This window comes from Pristis pectinata, chromosome 17, assembly GCF_009764475.1.
Source record: "Pristis pectinata isolate sPriPec2 chromosome 17, sPriPec2.1.pri, whole genome shotgun sequence".
NCBI lineage: Eukaryota > Metazoa > Chordata > Chondrichthyes > Rhinopristiformes > Pristidae > Pristis > Pristis pectinata.
In genome coordinates this window covers 7,532,095-7,548,432 of record NC_067421.1, presented here as the reverse complement: position 1 = coordinate 7,548,432, position 16,338 = coordinate 7,532,095, and the positions used below count along the sequence as shown (strand labels likewise).

Sequence of the window (16,338 nt, the reverse complement as noted above, 5' to 3'; positions counted from 1 at the left end):
CAGGTGATTAGGGATCAGAAGTGGGGAAAGTGAGCAGTTGTGTGTGTGCTGAGGTCGTTGTACAGACCAGCCCTGAGGTCGGGTGTGGTCTGTGGGCTGTGTGTCACTGGTCTGGACATCAATCCAACTCCCAGAGGTACAGACTCGCATGACCCACATAGTGTCTATGACAACTAGTATCGAGGATGTACAGAAGGTGAAGTTAGAAGGGAAGCAGAGGAGGCAGGAGATATGTTGGTGGGCAAAGCAATGAGCTTCAGTAAGTACATGAGGAATAACCACAGAAAGGGTTTGGCCCAGGAGGGACAAAAGGGTGTGTGTCTGGAGGTGGGAGACAGGGTCTGACCCCTCCCCTCTCCCCCCATCCCACACCGGGACAGGGTCTGACCCCCCTCCCTCTCCCCTGCAGCCCCCCACCCCACCCCCCACACCTGCCACCCGAGGGACTAACACGGGTTCCGACGTTTACAAGGCGAGAGAAGGAAAGTCGGAACAATTCTGGCCGGTCTGCCCAACAGCGCGGCTGGGAAATGAATGGGAGACATTCCGAGGGACAGCGTGGTCCGTCTGTGGGGGGGGGGGGGGGGGGGGGGGATGCATGACCACCAGGGAGGTGTCGGACACCGGGAGGTGTGTCAGACACCGGGCCCCGGCTAGTGTGATTGTGGCTGATCGCATCTGACCTCCCCCTCTGTGCCTGTGTGTCCCCGTGTAATGGGTGGACCAGGCTTTCCGATACCAATGGCAGGGCTCAGACCCTGGAGCTTGTGGTGATCACTGCCTCAGACCTTAGCGTGATGGCCTCCATTACAGGGGCTGCAGGTACCTTGTATTGGCCTGGGATAGCGTGGAAGAGAGCTGCAGACTGCGGGAAGGAGTGGATGGACGGGTCAGGGGGCAGACAGACAGTGGTGAATGGAACTCAGTCCGGAGAAGAGAGAGTTCAGAGGGGCGAAGGGAGGTGGGAAACACCCAATAAACATCTGCAAAAGGGAGACAGGACTGGTGGCCTCGGGACCTGAAGGTAGAAATACACGTGGATAAATGGGTTAAGGGGGCGATCAGGATACTTGCCTTTATCGGCCAAGCAAAGAGCAGGGAGTGGAGGCGGTAGGTCTGGCTCTTGGACAATGGAGACTGAGGGAAGGGTGGCTGTGTACAGTAGTGAGGGACTGAAGCAGTGAACAGCCAGCAGGTCAGCACCTGGAGAGGACAAATTTCAGATAATGGGTGGGAGGGTGAGAGGGGAGTTGGAGGGATTTTAATTCACACCCAGAGGGAGCTGGGGTTCTGCATCTCTCCGTCTGGAAGAGCGATGGAAGCTGAAACCCCCGCCCCATTTTGAGAATCCTTTAGTGGAGCACTTGATGCTCAGTAAAGGTTACAGACCAAGACTGGAAAGTGGGGTCAGGTTCGACATGAGGGGCCCAATGGCCTCCTCCTGTGCTCCCAGGCGCTGAGGTCAAACAGGACCCTCACCAACCTCCCAGCTGTCGGCAGACTCAGCATGTGGCCACCTGGTCTGTCCTCTTCCATCCCAGCCCTGGAGCGGGTCTGTAAGCCATCAGACTAGGGAGACAGGGCTCTCCCTCAACTTTCTGTAACCACACAGACCCGCCCGGAGTCACCAGGGACTGGAGAATAACCCACGAGCCCTGCCGTGAACGACCCTGGGGACAACCCACGGGGAATCATCGATACGCTCTACAATTATCGGTGGTCAGTACAGAGATCGATTTCACCAAGGGTCGAGATTAATCCAAAGTTCTGAAGAGAGTAACCCTGAAACATGAACTCTGTCTCTCTCCCAACAGATGCTGCCTGACCTGCTGAATGTTTCCAGCATTTTCTGTTTTAAATCAGAATAAATGCAAATGGGCAGAAATGGTCTGCTCCCCTTCCAGCTAGTGTGAGGGGGTAGATGGTCAGGGTGCTTTAGCATGTGATGTAATCTCCAGGAACACAACCATCCAGATTCAGGAGCCCTGGTCTCAGCTGGTGGTGTGAAGCTGAACATTCCAGCTGTTAGTAAATCTCTCCAGTGTTACTCAATACCTTTTCGTTTAAGGCAGCAGGTACCTGATTGCCAGAAGCAGACCTAAAGGAACAAAACCAGCAGGTTCCCCTGCAGGAAGCTGATCAGTCTCCAGTTTAACAACTGGCCCATTTTGACGAGTACATCACTGACAGTGCCCAACAGACGAGTGAGAGACATTGCAAGTACTTACTGTTATCTCGACTAGTCTTGCCTTTCTCTGCAGGTGTCTGGAGAAACAGAGCAGATGTGAGATGAAGCTGTTTGCAGCTTTCAGTAAAATAATTTCAATGCAAGAGGTTTAAATCCAACAACCGTGCAAACTGGAAGTGAAATTCATATTCTGAAATGTCCTCTTTTAAAACAAAAGACAGCAAAAGAAAAACACTAACACAGAGGAAGGAAAAGTCAAGTCAGGGAAGTCCCACCAACAAAACATTGAGGGGAGTGGGAAGAGTGAGACTGGGGGAGGAGGAGGAGGAGGAGGAGGAGGAGGAGGAGGAGGAGGAGGAGGAGGAGGAGGAGGAGGAGGAGGAGGAGGAGAAGCCTATCAGGAAGGTAATGACTCCATGGCACACATAGATTTTAGAATGCCAAAAGAGTAAGGTTGGACGACCCTTCCTATGACCCAGAGAAGGGCAAAGTTTTAGGTTGCAGGGAGTCTAAACCAATGGACCCTTCACACTCATGGGATACCTAGAACCACCGACACTGGTAGTACCCCTACAGTGGCCACTGAGTGAACTCAGTCACACCCCTACAACAATACATTCCAGAAGGGTCTACAGCAGTCAGGGAACCCGGCTGAAACTGCTTCTTCACTTAGCAAAGGGACAAAGGCCACAAACTGGTGCCTGGCTCAGCTCAGCTGATCCAGACCAGGCCTGGCATCGAACCTGCTGCACACTGTCCATAGGTCATACGAAACTGAAATAGGCTGTTTGGCCCAACCAGCCCATACTAGCCCTTCCTCATCCAAACCTCAGTATGGCTATTTATTCCCGATACTCCACTGTTGTATTGAACAACGAATCCCCCTGAAGAGCTCTCTGACACCAAATTGAATTCTTCGAGCACTTTAAAACAAGCGCAGCCACCTGTTACTATGGATGAATCATGGAAGTTCTTGTGTTAAATTTTAAAACCCGATGCCTCATATTTTGAGGAAGCTTTAGTGTTCCAGCCTCAACCCAATCCACAACTCACCTTCCTTGCCGCCAGTTTGATGCGAGGAGTGAAGCCGTTACAATATAACTGACTCTGGGAGGTGTAAAAGCTGCAAACAAACGGAAGAGACCAAGTCAGTCTAACAGGAATCTGCCAACAAGGTAAACTTTCTTGATCAAAAACACCAATAAATCTGAAATCTTTACACTATAAATGGCAACTGGTCTCAATCTCCTCACTGCAGAGTTTGGTTGGATTTGACAGAGAACCACCCCACTCCTCGCCTGGCTTTTGTCTCTGCCCTTCCACAAGCCCCCTCTCCTCATACTTTTGTGTTTCATCTCTCGCAAGCCCGCCCCTCCTCCTACTCCACCTCACCCTGCCCCTCCACACCACCAGTTAAAACCCAGCAGCAATAATGGGCCAAAATGCACGGCACAAGCAGTTAATACCCAGTCTGGGGGAGAAGCAAGTCCCATAGAACACTACAGCACAGAAAGCAGGCTATTCGGCCCTTCTAGTCTGTGCCGAAACTTTATTCCGCTAGTCCCATTGACCTGCACCCAGTCCATAACCCTCCATACCTCTCCCCTCCATGGAGTAGAGGGAGGGTCTGCTGGAACACGAGCATTTACATGGAATTGTGGCGTGTTTAGCAAAAATAAACAGGGGTCTGAGCCAGGTGGGAGTGGATTGCCGAGTCTTGGTCCAACCTGGGATAGACTGGTGACTCTGAAGCAGATGGGCTCCAGGGCCATTATACCTGCCCACTCTCCATCCCCATTTAACCACTCGCCCTTGCTGGCGGGGCTCCAGACCCACATACCCCTCCCATTCCCCGTCTAACAATCACCTTTCACCTTTAGTTGGGTGGGCTCCAGTCCTGTGTACCACCCGATGGGACAATCACCTTTGATGCAGCTGAGTCGAGTGGTGGGAGCCGGTGACCCCTCTCCCTTTATGTTGACACTGGGTGGGTCAGATCAGCACCCAAAGTTGCCTCGGGTGTGGAGGGGAAGGAGCCTTCGGGGAACACTGCCACCAGGAGGGAGACTCCCTGATCTCACCCGAGTGGCTCAGAGAAAGAGGGTCAGTAAAGAACAGGGCTGCTTTTGTTTAGAAGCTGACGTTCAGTGCACGAAATAAATTCAAAGTTTGCTCACTGTAGTAATACAAGATTTACAGGAACCTATTCACATACAGCAAAGTCCCACCAATATCAATGTGCCAGATAATCCAAGTGCCATTGGTTGAAGGCTAAATATTGGCACAACATTGGTGGTATGTAGATAGTGTGGAAGGTTGCTGTAGATTACAACAGGACATTGTTAGGATGCAGGCCTGGGCTGGGAAGTGGCAGATGGAGTTCAACCCGGAAAAGTGTGAAGTGATACACTTTGGAAGATCGAATTTGAAGGCAGAACATAAGGTTAATGGCAGGTGTGGAGGAACAGATGGATCTTAGGTTCCACATCCATAGATCCCTCAAGGTTGCCGCGCAGGTCGATAGGGTTGTTAAGAAGGCGTACGGTGTGTTGGCCTTCATTAGTCGGGGTATTTAGTTCAAGAGCCACAAGGTAATGTTGCAGCTCTAAAGAACTCTGGTTAGACCACACTTGGAGTATTGTGTTCAGTTCTGGTCACCTCATTGTGGGAAGGATGTGGAAGCTTTAGAGAGGGTGCAGAGGAGGTTTACCAGGATGCTGCCTGGATTGGAGAGGATAGGTTGACTGAGCTGAGGCTTTTCTCTTTGGAGAGGAGGATGAGAGGTGATTTGACAGAGGTCCACAAGATGATAAGAGGCATAGATCGACTTTTTCCCACGGCGAAAATGGCTAACATGAGGGGGCATAATTTTAAGGTGATTGGAGGAAGGTATAAGGGGGATGTCAGAGGTTTTTGTTTTACAGAGTGGTGGGTGCATGGAACGCACTGCCGGCAGAGGTTGTGGGGGCAGATACATTAGGGACATTTAAGAGTCTCTTAGATAGACACATGAATGATAGAGAAATGGGGGGCTATGTGCGAGGGAAGGGTTAGATAGATCTTAGAGCAGGATAAAATGTCGGCACAACATTGTGGGCCAAAGGGCCTGTACTGTGCTGTAGTGTTCTATGTAACATCAGGGAGGACGCCTACTTTCATCTGAATTGCGATAAGGTTTTTTTTTAAAGATACCTTCCCAAGGTAGAAATTGTCTTGGTTGATCATCTCATCTGAAGATGGCACCCCTGAGAGGGTAGCACCCAGTATTGTACTGAGTGCTGGCCTGGGTCAAAGGCTCCTTCTCTCCAGAACTCAGACCCACAGCCTTCAACCACTGCCCTTCTAACCGAGGAGGAGCTCACACAGAGCCCTGGTGCTGACGGTGTTGGCTTCATTGCCGAGTTTGCTAAAGTCACAGCCACGTCCACTCCTGCCGATCACTGAGTGAGGAAAGTACATTTGCAAAGACCACCCACCTGTGGTTTATCCAGTGGGGAATGTTGTAGTCGTCACCCAGACGAGAATCTCCAGGGATACTTTGATTGTGCAGCTGTTAAAAGGAGAGAAGTTAAAATATTTCACACCAACAAAACTCATAAAACAAAATTCAGAGGATAGCGTCAACCTAACTGGGCAGGAAGGTCAAGGTTTATGTAGAACAGCAGCTTCACGTGCTACCAAATACTTCCACCCGTTCACTTCCAATGGGAAACAAAGATCTGGGTCCCTCCTGACCCAGTCAGTTTCTCAGCAGGCTGGTTGGGTTAACACTGACCCAGGGACCAGGCACACTTCTGGTGTCCATTAATACTTCAGCTGGGTATTTCAGCATCAAAGAAAGCCTTTCTTCATCGAGTCCTCTGCAGCACCAGCATTTATTAATTAAGACTGAAACATGATCTCTCTGAACATCCAAACTATGAAGTAATATAATAAAACAATGAAGTCAGTCTTCATGTGGACCTCACCACAGCTTCTGTTTTTTGTAGTTAATAGTCCAGCATTTCATAACCATATTTAAAAATCACAAAAACTTGATTTTCAAAATAAGTGGGCATCATGGACTTAATGAACTGGCCCCTACTGCACAGAGATGAGCAGATTTCTTAGTGGTCAGTCACACGTGAAGCACTGGGAAAGGTTTGAGAACTTGCACAGTGTGAACATCACCTTGCTACTGTATGTAATACCGAGGAACTTAGAGAACTTGAAACGCTGGAGCAAAGGTTTAAAGTTCTAACACCGGACAGGAAGGAAGGCAGCACTAGAGGCCTACAACCAAGGCCATTTCCACTGTAACCAGCTTACTTTCCACATCATTCAACAGATTTTCCAGGGTGGTTTGCCTTTGTACTTGACACTTGGTCTTCCTGCGGAACCCAGAATCCTCAGGCCTCGCGTTTGACCTAAGATGGTAACCGTGCCAGGAGTCCAGTGGCGCTTACTGTGGGTGTGGCCGTTCTTGTGTCAGGTGTGTCACAGGGAAAATTTTAAAGTTCCCATAGCAGTGGCAAATTTAGAAATCTTTGAAGCACAAAAATTAAGCGTGTGTTGCCAGACTAACTTCCAAGGGGGTGGACTGTTGACAAGCAGTTGGCTGCCAGTTTACACAGAGCAAGCTCCCACAAACAGCAATGTGATAGTATCCGGACAACAAGCAAGCATAGGACAGTACAGCACAGGAACAGGCTCTTCAGCCCACAATGTTGTGCCAAACTAAGCTAATGATGCCTAGTTAAACTAATCCCTTATGCCTGTACATAGTCCATATCCCTCTATTCTCTGTAATAGAATGTGCCTAAGAGCCTCTTAAACACCTCTATCACATCTGCCTCCACCACCACCCCTGGCAGCACATTCCAGGTACCCACCACTCTGTAAAAAAAAACTTGCCCTGCATATCTCTGTTGAACTTTCCCCCTCTCACTTTAAATGCATGCCCCCTAGTATTAGACATTTCAACCCTGGGAAAAAGATACCGGCTGTCTACTCTCTCTATGCCTCTCATTAAGATTATGAGACCTAAGCTTTAGGTCTCCCCTCAGCCTCCACCGCTGAAGAGAAAACAACTCAGGTGTGTAAACCTCTCCTTATAGCACATGCCCTTGAATCCAGGCAGCATCCTGGTGAACCTCTTCTGCACCCTCTCCAAATCCAGCACATCCTTCCTGTAATGGGGCAACCAGAATTGAATGCAATACTCCAGATGTGGCCTAACCAGAGTTTTATAAAGCTGCAACATAACTTCCTGACTCTTGAACTCAGTGCCTCGATCAGTAAAAGGCAAGCATACTGTACGCCTTCTTTACCTCCCTGTTGACTTGTGCAGCCACTTTCAGGAAGCTATGGACTTGGACCCCAAGATCCCCCTTCTCGAAGGATAACTGATCAGGACATGAGGATTAGTTGCACAGACTAGGCTTGTATCAGAAGCTGCTGGTGGAGGTCATGCGAGAACTTCAGCCCCAAGACCGAGAGGTTTTATGAGGTAAGGCTATGTAGCTGGGGCAACTGAGAGTGTGCAACAAAAAGGAGGTAATAAGTGAGCAAGTCGGACACATTCCAAGGACTCTCCACACAAGTAGTGTTCATTATCCATCGATAACAGACCACACACCCCGTCCCAGTGAAAGAGTCTCATTTACCCAATCCCCAAAACAGATGCCTGCCGACGAGACCAAGGCTTGGGGGAGAACAGGCTGCCTCGAGCCAGATTCCTCACAGCAGAAAGCACCGGTCTGGCCAAACGCACACACCCAGCTCGCGAGGACCTCGAGGTGCGGAACTAGTGAAAAGAGTGAGAGGGGTCTCCAGGGCAGGTCAGCCACTTGGGCCTCAGTAGTGAGCAGGGCTGGCGGCTCTGTCAGCAGAAACTAATCACTTCCTCCCCGACATTGGAGACAGTGATGAATTCTGGGTTTGTTTCGTCACACGATCCACAACTTCGGTTGAAAGGTTAATATAAAATCTCCGATTGCTGAGCTGTTCCAATCATATGCAGCACTTGAAACACTTCCCAATCTGTGCCCACGGGGGAACCTAACACAGTCCATGACAGGCACACAGATTCACTCACCTTAAACAAGGGCACAGCGTGAAGAGGCTGCTCACCCATACACACCAGGTCAACACCAATACCTGTGCAACAGAAATAAAAACTGTTAGGAAAAAGTACTAGGCATCAAAAAGGAAAAACACAAAAGATTCCCCATCAGCAGACTAACACAGCTCTCCCCAAAACATGGGGCATAATGAGAGGGTTTGGGTGGCAGGAAGCACTGGGCGATCAACCCTGCAATGGTTGGCTGTGGGACTGTGCTCCGGTGCCCCACACTCCAATCACACACAAACAGGCCCAAGTAACACCAGTGCTCAGTTCCTTCAGGTACAGAGGCCGAAGCTTCACTTAGTTTGCAGACTGTAGCATTCAGTCAGAAAACCAAGGGTGGAAAATTGGACCCAAACTTGGCTCAATGGTAACGGTGACGGGTAATGGTGGGTGGGCGTTTGAGTGACTGGAAGATTGTTCCCAGTGGGTTCCACAAGGCTCAGTACTTGGCCCCTTGCTAGTTGTAATGTACATTAATGGTTCAGACTTAAATATAGGGAGTGTGATTAAAAGAAAAACACTTTGAAGCTGATACAACAATTGGTAGTGTAATTCACAGCAAGGAGGAAAGCTTTAAATGGCAGTAAGATATGGAGGGTCTGCAGAGGAGTGCAAATAGAATGTAATCCAGAACAGCATGAGGTGACATATTTGTAAAGGTGCAACTTTGTAAATTTGTAAAGGAATACACAACTAATGGGAGGATACAGGGAGGTGTGGAGAGGCAGGGAGGAACTTGGAGTGTTTGCCCACAGATCCAGAAAAGGTTTTAAAAAAGGTTTGCATTTGTTAACCAAGGTTTTGAACATATGAGCAGGGAGGTAACATTCGACCTGGAGACAACACCAGTTAGACCAAAGCTTGAGCACTGTGTGCAGTTCTGCTCACTGCCATTGCAGGCAAGCTGTGGCTTCAATGGAACAGTTGTAGAGGAAATTTACAGGATGTTATCAGGACTGGAAAATTGTATTGCATGGAAAGATTGGATGGGTTATTTCTTTTGGAAGAAAAGAAGTTGAGGGGAAAACTAGTTTTGGTGTATAAAATTATGGGGAGCCTAGGTGGAGTAAATAGGAAGGACATGTTTCCCTTAGCAGGGGCGTGGATTTAACAAAAGGATTAGAGGTGAGATGAGGAATCCACTGCCTGAAACGTTAGTAGACTCAGGAACCCATTGAAAATGTACTTGGATGCGTGTCTGAAGAGTCATGAGCCGAGTGCTGCAGGCTGGGATTAGGGGAATAGCTTTCTTTCCCCCACCGGCACATGCGTGATGGGCCAAATGGCCTCCTTCTGTGCCAAAGATTTTTTCTACTTCTATAGCTCAATAAACACCGGCAGGTGATGAAACATCCTGGGATCAGCTTTTACATAAGCCCCTGTGGTACAGTAGATCAAATGGCTAATTCCTCCGTATATCGAACATGAACCAAACTGTTTCTGCTTAAAATGCAAAACATAGATCAAAACATTTTCTAATGTCCCATTATTTGGCCCCGTTATAAGATACGCCACCGTCAAAGGCAACAGAAACTTTCACAAATACTCACCATTGTCGATCATCCGCTGTTTGGTGAGAATCATCAGCAGCCGGTCAACTTCAAACACTCCTACCCCTGGCGTGATAACGACAGACATTTGTCCAGTGCGGTCAAAGTTTCTGTTTATGTAATGCTTGTCAAACACTAAATGAGAAGAGGAAAGATTTTAATAAAAACCCGAGAACATGAATCAGGGACAAATATATGACAACACATTAAATCAATTGCTTGGATGTTGTTTTCTGCAGAGGTGGCAGTTCACTGGGTTACTGCAGTGTGCTGCAATACCCTGGATAGAGCACATCCTGGGGCCATGGAAACACCTTGTGCCCAGTGGAAAGGGTGTGGGTAACCTCACCCATATTCTGCACATCCAGAAGAGGCACGCAAATTAATGGGGCAGTATTCAAGGACAACAGACGTGCCGATCTCCAGCACTGACACTTTACACAACTAAGGTGCAAAGCGATTAGGGAAACTCCACTCCTTCAGGGTCAGACCACCTTGCGTAGGATCCAATAAACAGTTGGGCTGTTATAAATAAATCTTCTACCCACAGAAACCTTGGAGTGTTTGTCTACAGATCCTTCAAAAGGGAGCAGTAGTTGACATTCCTCCCACATTTCTGTAACATTGACAGGTCTGATTAAAATACCTCCACACTCCTGGTTCAAATTCAAATTAACTTAATTGTGATGGTGCTTTACAGGAACCATGGACTGCATGGGTTCTCAGTGATGTGGGAAAACCCAAATTAGTGGTGGGTGGGAGCAGATGGGTCCAGGGTGGTGCTAATTAGAAGTGATTGCCTGCAGTGCATTATGATCCCTTCAGATTACACTTTAGCAATGTGGAAATGCTTATTTGTTTCACACCGTTTTCACAGTCACTCTATATTCTTGCCCCATAACACCCCCAATTACAGAACCCCTTTATAGCCAAAATTAATGGTACCACACTTAACTTAAGACCAAGCAAATCTGTGCATTGTGAATTACACCTGAGCCCAGGTACACCCAGTAGCTTAGTGGTCTAGGTGCCTGACTCAAGAGCTTGTAATTCTTCCCATTGTCTAAGGTTAGTGACTTCTGATCCTTCTGTATAGGTGTGGGTTCAAATCCCACTTCTGACATTACTACTTGGGTGGCAAAGTTGTGCAGAAGTTAGCGCTGCTGCCTGACAGCTCCAAGGATCTGGTTTTGATCCTGACCTCCGGTTCTGGATGTGTGCAGTCGGCACATTTTCTTTGTGACTGTGTGGGTTTCCTCCGGGTGCTCCACTTTCCTACAGCTTGTGGAATGTGTGCTAGTTGATATGCTGCTGTAAATTGCCCCTGGTGTGTGGAGAAATGAGCGAGTTGGTGGGTGAGTGAGGAGAAAGTTAATGGAGATGCAGGACTAAAGTGGGATTAGTGTAGTAATGTAGATGGTGCTTGATGGTAAGCACAAACGCAGTGGGCTGAAGGGCCTGCTTCTGTGATGTATGACTATTACTATAACCTGCTTTACCCAAATTCCCTCCATGATAGCAATCAGGAGATGGGATTACTGGCTCATTTCCTCCTCTCCAATCTAGTGTGGTGTGTAACTGCAGTCCTGACCACCATGCTCAGATCAAGAAATAACTGGCTTGTTCTAACTGGGTTACCATCTCATCTTCTGATGCCTCCGGCATTGACATGCTTAGTCAGGAGACAATTGACTGTGCATCAGAATGACAGTCCTGATGCAGGGTCTCCACCCAAAATGTCGACAATTCCTTTCCCCTTCACAGATGCTGCTCGACCCACTGAATTCCTCCAGCAGATTGTTTGCTGGCCCACTTGATCAGTTCAGTCTCCAACAGACAAAGACCACACAAATACACACCATTAAAGGAGAGGTTGATGGCCTCCAGGTAGTTTCCTTGGGCTGCTGTCGAGTTCTGTCCACGTGGAAAACCATCTGAGGAAAGAAAAGCAGCAGTCCAAATGGTAGAATGACAAAGGTTTTAATATATTACAGCTCCCTCACCAACCACAACAGGTGAATGCACTGACTGTAAACCCTACAAAACTCAGAGACTGGGTAGAAAGCCACTTTTCCATTCAACTGCAATCCTGCAGAGTGCTCACCTTGGCAATATAAAGTGAATAAAACCTTGTGTCTGCTCTGTGTAAACCAAAGCAAACCATGAGCTGTGGACTTCATTGACTACTTCTAATCAAATGTATAGAAAGCATGGAGAAATGCAGAATCCGCTGTACTAACCAGACTCTCGAGGAGAGAGAGAAACCCAACCACCTACGTAGACTGGCATTACAAACCCATTCCCGGAGGGAGATGGTAGGACGGCCAGAAGCTACCCAAACGGGCAGTACCTGTCCAACGCTGCAATGCTGGGAAATTCTGTTTGCTTACCACCACTCAGCCTTCTACAAATACTCATGGGCATCTCCCAGATGGGGTTAATCAGCAGGAGGTCAGCCTGTGGCCCTTTTCCCTCTGTCTGAAGGCTGGGAGTTGACACTTCCCGCTCCAGACACCACAGAACAAAATCTTGACCGACACTACGCGCAGCGTTGAGGAAGAACAGGGCTTATGAGGGAATGAGGCGATGGCTAAATTCCTGCGTGCTTCAGGAGGTACTTCACTGGTTGTAAGACACTTGGAATATTCGAATAAACATTCAGCAAATCTTGCTTTATTTTCTTTCTTCTATGTGAAAAAAGCATAACCCTGCCTTCATGTCATTTTACCACACTTGCACTTCACAGGACACGGCGAGGTACCCAAGTCAAGTTCCACTTCTCATTCCAAAGGCATCACACCAAATGTCAATCTGTGTTCAACATTACAGACACTAACGCTGCATGGTAATTGCCAAGGGGTAAACATATGCCTTCTTTTTATTTTTGAGGCAAATGGCTCCACATTGCAGGGATTCTACCTGAAATAGCTTGAACTGTGTCTTACTCCACTCCCTGGTAGGTGATGATTGACATAAACTGATGGCATTGCTCAGATATTCAGCAAGGTTGATATTATAAAGAAAGCTGGAGCATTTCCTGGCATCAGTGCCCACGTACAGTACATTCCCCTCAGCTGAACTATCACCACTACAAACAAAACAAACACAACAGCACCAAGGTAATGAGGCTCTCTCTTCAAGCTGAGCAAGTAGATGGGGCTATGAACAAAAAGCTTTATTCCTCAGCTATTCTGGTTATGTGTTACTTGGGAATGCTTGATGGCTTTTGGGGGAATGAAGTGATTACATCGCAATATTGAAATCCCTTACTTTGATGAAAAGTCCCTCTCAAAGCTTCAGGACATAAAGGTAAAGTAAGCAAAGACTGCTAAGAAATAGTCAAATTATACACAGTAAACGGAAAAGTGATTCTGAGTTCAGGTCACAGATATTCGACTGGCATGCAGGTTGGAGATTTGACTGCATGGACTGGGTTACTCAGGAAGTGCTCCCACCGCAAGCAGCAATTGTGTAGTTTATGGCCCCCACTTCCAATCGTTACCTGCTTCTTGCAACCGCACCAACACTGGGTACTGGATGAAGAGCTTTTTAATCATTGTAAGTAGTGAAGTCCACTCTTCCCGCCTTTCATTCTGGGCCACGACTCTTGAGAAAATAGAAAAGCAACGGTTAGAAAACAAATAAAGAAACAACATCAAACAAAAATAACCCTGCTGGTTGATGAGATAATTCCCAAATTTGGGTTCATTATTGTAATACTTGAATAAAAAACAAATTTGCAGCATAAAGAATAATCCAGTGAAAAGAAATGAATGGAGAGACGGTGATTAGCCATTCTGTGAACCTCTAGGGTTATCTTCAGCCATCACCTGATGTCTACACACTGTTGGATTCGACTGTTTTAAGTAGTGTTTTTTTTAAAAACATGTATAGTGTTTAATACACCTCAAGTGGCTGTACAAAGTATAACTGCTTTTTAGCTTATTGGTTTGTCCATCAGGTGAATATGTGTTTTCTCATTGGTTGGTTTTGCCACAGGTATCTAGTAAGTTTTCCGATTGGCCTACTGTTAGCTAAGGAGCACCTCTCATCTCAGGTATAAAAGGTGTCATTTTTTGTTAATCTCTCTTGCTTATCTTGCTCTCTCCCCCCGGCCCTAACTCATTAGTTCCTTTGTCTCTGCTCATCTAGTAGTAAAGCTAGTGCCATGTGCTCTGTGACTGTTTCTTTGTTTTAAACTTTTCCTATAAAACCTTGTAAAGCACCAAGTTGTTTTCAACTCATCCTTGGACGCCTGAAAGAACCTGCGGATTTGAAAATAACCGGATCCGACAACACCCAGACCAGCAGCAGTTCAAAACTCCAAATTAAGCTGCGCTCTGCAGTCACCTGTTCATTGTGGATCTCGTATTTATCAGAGTCTTGTGTGTCTCAATGAGATCCACTCTCGCTCTTCTAAGCTTCAGAACAGGCCAATCACCCTCAGCTTCTCCTCACAGGAGAGACCCCAACTCCAGCAACCAATCCAATCGTTGGATGGTGGGGACTTGACCTCGGACTTTGCTGCACTGGTGCTAACAATGGGCAGATCAAACGTAGAAATTAGGAGCAGCAATAGGCCATTCTGCCCACTGAGCCCATGCCATCATTCAATATAATCATGATTCAAATTCAATACCATTCCTGCTTTCTTGCCATATCCCTTGGTCTCTTCAGCTAACAGAACTACGTCAAACTCCTTGTTGAAAATATTCAATGACTCAGCTTCAAGATGTAGAGAAGTCCACAGGTTTACCATTCTTTGGTTGGCGAATGTTCTCCTCATCTCAGTCCTAACTGGATTACCCCACAAGCTCAGACTGCCACACCCGGTGCTGGACTCCCCACCACTGGGAACGCCCTTCCTGCATCTAGTTTGTCCAATCCCATCAAGAGTTTAAAAGTTTCAATAAGGTCCCATTCTTCTGAACTCCAGTGAGAAAAGCCCAATCACCCCACTCTCCCTTCATACATCAGTCCAGACATCCCAAGAATCAGACCAATACACCCATCCCACTTAACCTGTTCAACTCACATTAAATGTGTATTCTTCTTACAGCTCATACTCCCTACCAGCTTCATGTTGTCTGCAAACTTGGAGATATTACATTTAATTCACTTATCTAAATTACTGATATATATTGTGAATAGCTAGAGTGCCAGCGCTGATCCCAGTGTACCACAGTCACTGGCTGCCACTCAGCAAAGGACCCATTTATTCTTGGTCCTGGTTTCCAGTCAGCTCTCTATCCACAGCGGCACATTATCCCCAGGCCCATCTGCTTTCACTGCATCTGGAGATGCTGCTCCTCCCGAAACACATCAGTTTGAGCCATTTATCACATTGCCAGCTGTTTGCAGCTTGGGTCTTCATTCAGAACGGCAGCTGAGGTGAGCTTGATCAACAGACAGGATGGTTGTCAGAACTTCCTCACTTAGAGAGGGGGTTCTAATTCAAAAATTCACAACATCTCTTCGTGCGACCTTATGGAAAGCCTTCTGAATATCCAATTACACAATATCCACTGGTTCGCCTCCACCCACTCGACCAGCTACATCCTCAAAATACGCCTGTAAATTGGTCAGGCACGACCTCCCTTTTTTGTATATCCATGGTGACTTTAACTGACCCAGTCACTGTTTTCCAAATGCTCTGCTATTACATCTTTAATAATGGACTCCTGCATTTTCCCCATTACTGATAACAAGCTATAAATACATTTTCCTTTGACCTTTTTGTTTAAAAAATAGTGGGGTTACATTAGCCACCCTTCAATCTATAGAAACTGCTCCAGAGTCTAAAAAACATTGGCAAGTGAACGACAATGCATCCACTATTCTTGGACTACCTCCTTAACTACTCTGGGATGAAGACTATTGGCCTTGGAGATTTATTGGCCTTCAAATCCATCAATTTCCCCGACACTATTTCTCTACCAATACCGATTTCCTTCGATTTCTCACTCTCAATTGACACTAGGTGCCCTAACATTTCTGGGAGGTTACTTGCATCTCCTTTGTGAAGACAGACCCTAAATATTTGTTCATTTGATCGGTCATTTCTTTGTTCCCCCACTATAAATACCCCAGCTTCTCACTGAAAGAAGCCTGCATTTGTCTTCACATATCTACAGAAGCTTTTACAGTTAGTTTTTATGGATGATCTTTATACTTTAAAAAGAAAACATTATACAAAAAGTTGCACGAATCATCCACTGTACTTATATTGTGCCATCACATTGATCCACAATGGTCCCACTCAAATGCTCATTTCATTGTCTAATCAATTAGATACCCTTTCTGCTCAGCCAGATCTTTTATTGTTCCTGGATAGATTTCAGCCTCCTGTTCCACAGATTACATCTTTATTGGATCTATCTGGATAGTCAGGCAAGGTCACCCTGACACACCCACAGGGAGAGCAAGCTTCGTAAGACAATTAGAAGCCACCAAGAAAAACACATATAGAAACAGACAAATGAAAGGACAGA

At 46.9% G+C, this 16,338-nt stretch overlaps 1 protein-coding gene across 6 annotated transcripts in view; it reads right to left on the bottom strand.

Moving 5' to 3' along the window:
• Window positions 1-16,338, bottom strand: part of depdc5 (DEP domain containing 5, GATOR1 subcomplex subunit) — a 119,722-nt gene that overhangs the window by 77,006 nt on the left and 26,378 nt on the right. For all 6 annotated transcript variants that reach the window (XM_052032028.1, XM_052032033.1, XM_052032029.1 and 3 more), the window contains exons 12-18: window positions 13,350-13,453; window positions 11,707-11,781; window positions 9,848-9,982; window positions 8,265-8,326; window positions 5,665-5,738; window positions 3,242-3,311; window positions 2,229-2,265 (exon numbers count right to left, since the gene is read on the bottom strand). In XM_052032028.1, the coding sequence (XP_051887988.1) occupies window positions 2,229-2,265; window positions 3,242-3,311; window positions 5,665-5,738; window positions 8,265-8,326; window positions 9,848-9,982; window positions 11,707-11,781; window positions 13,350-13,453 (557 nt within the window). The remainder of the gene's footprint in view (window positions 1-2,228; window positions 2,266-3,241; window positions 3,312-5,664; window positions 5,739-8,264; window positions 8,327-9,847; window positions 9,983-11,706; window positions 11,782-13,349; window positions 13,454-16,338) is intronic.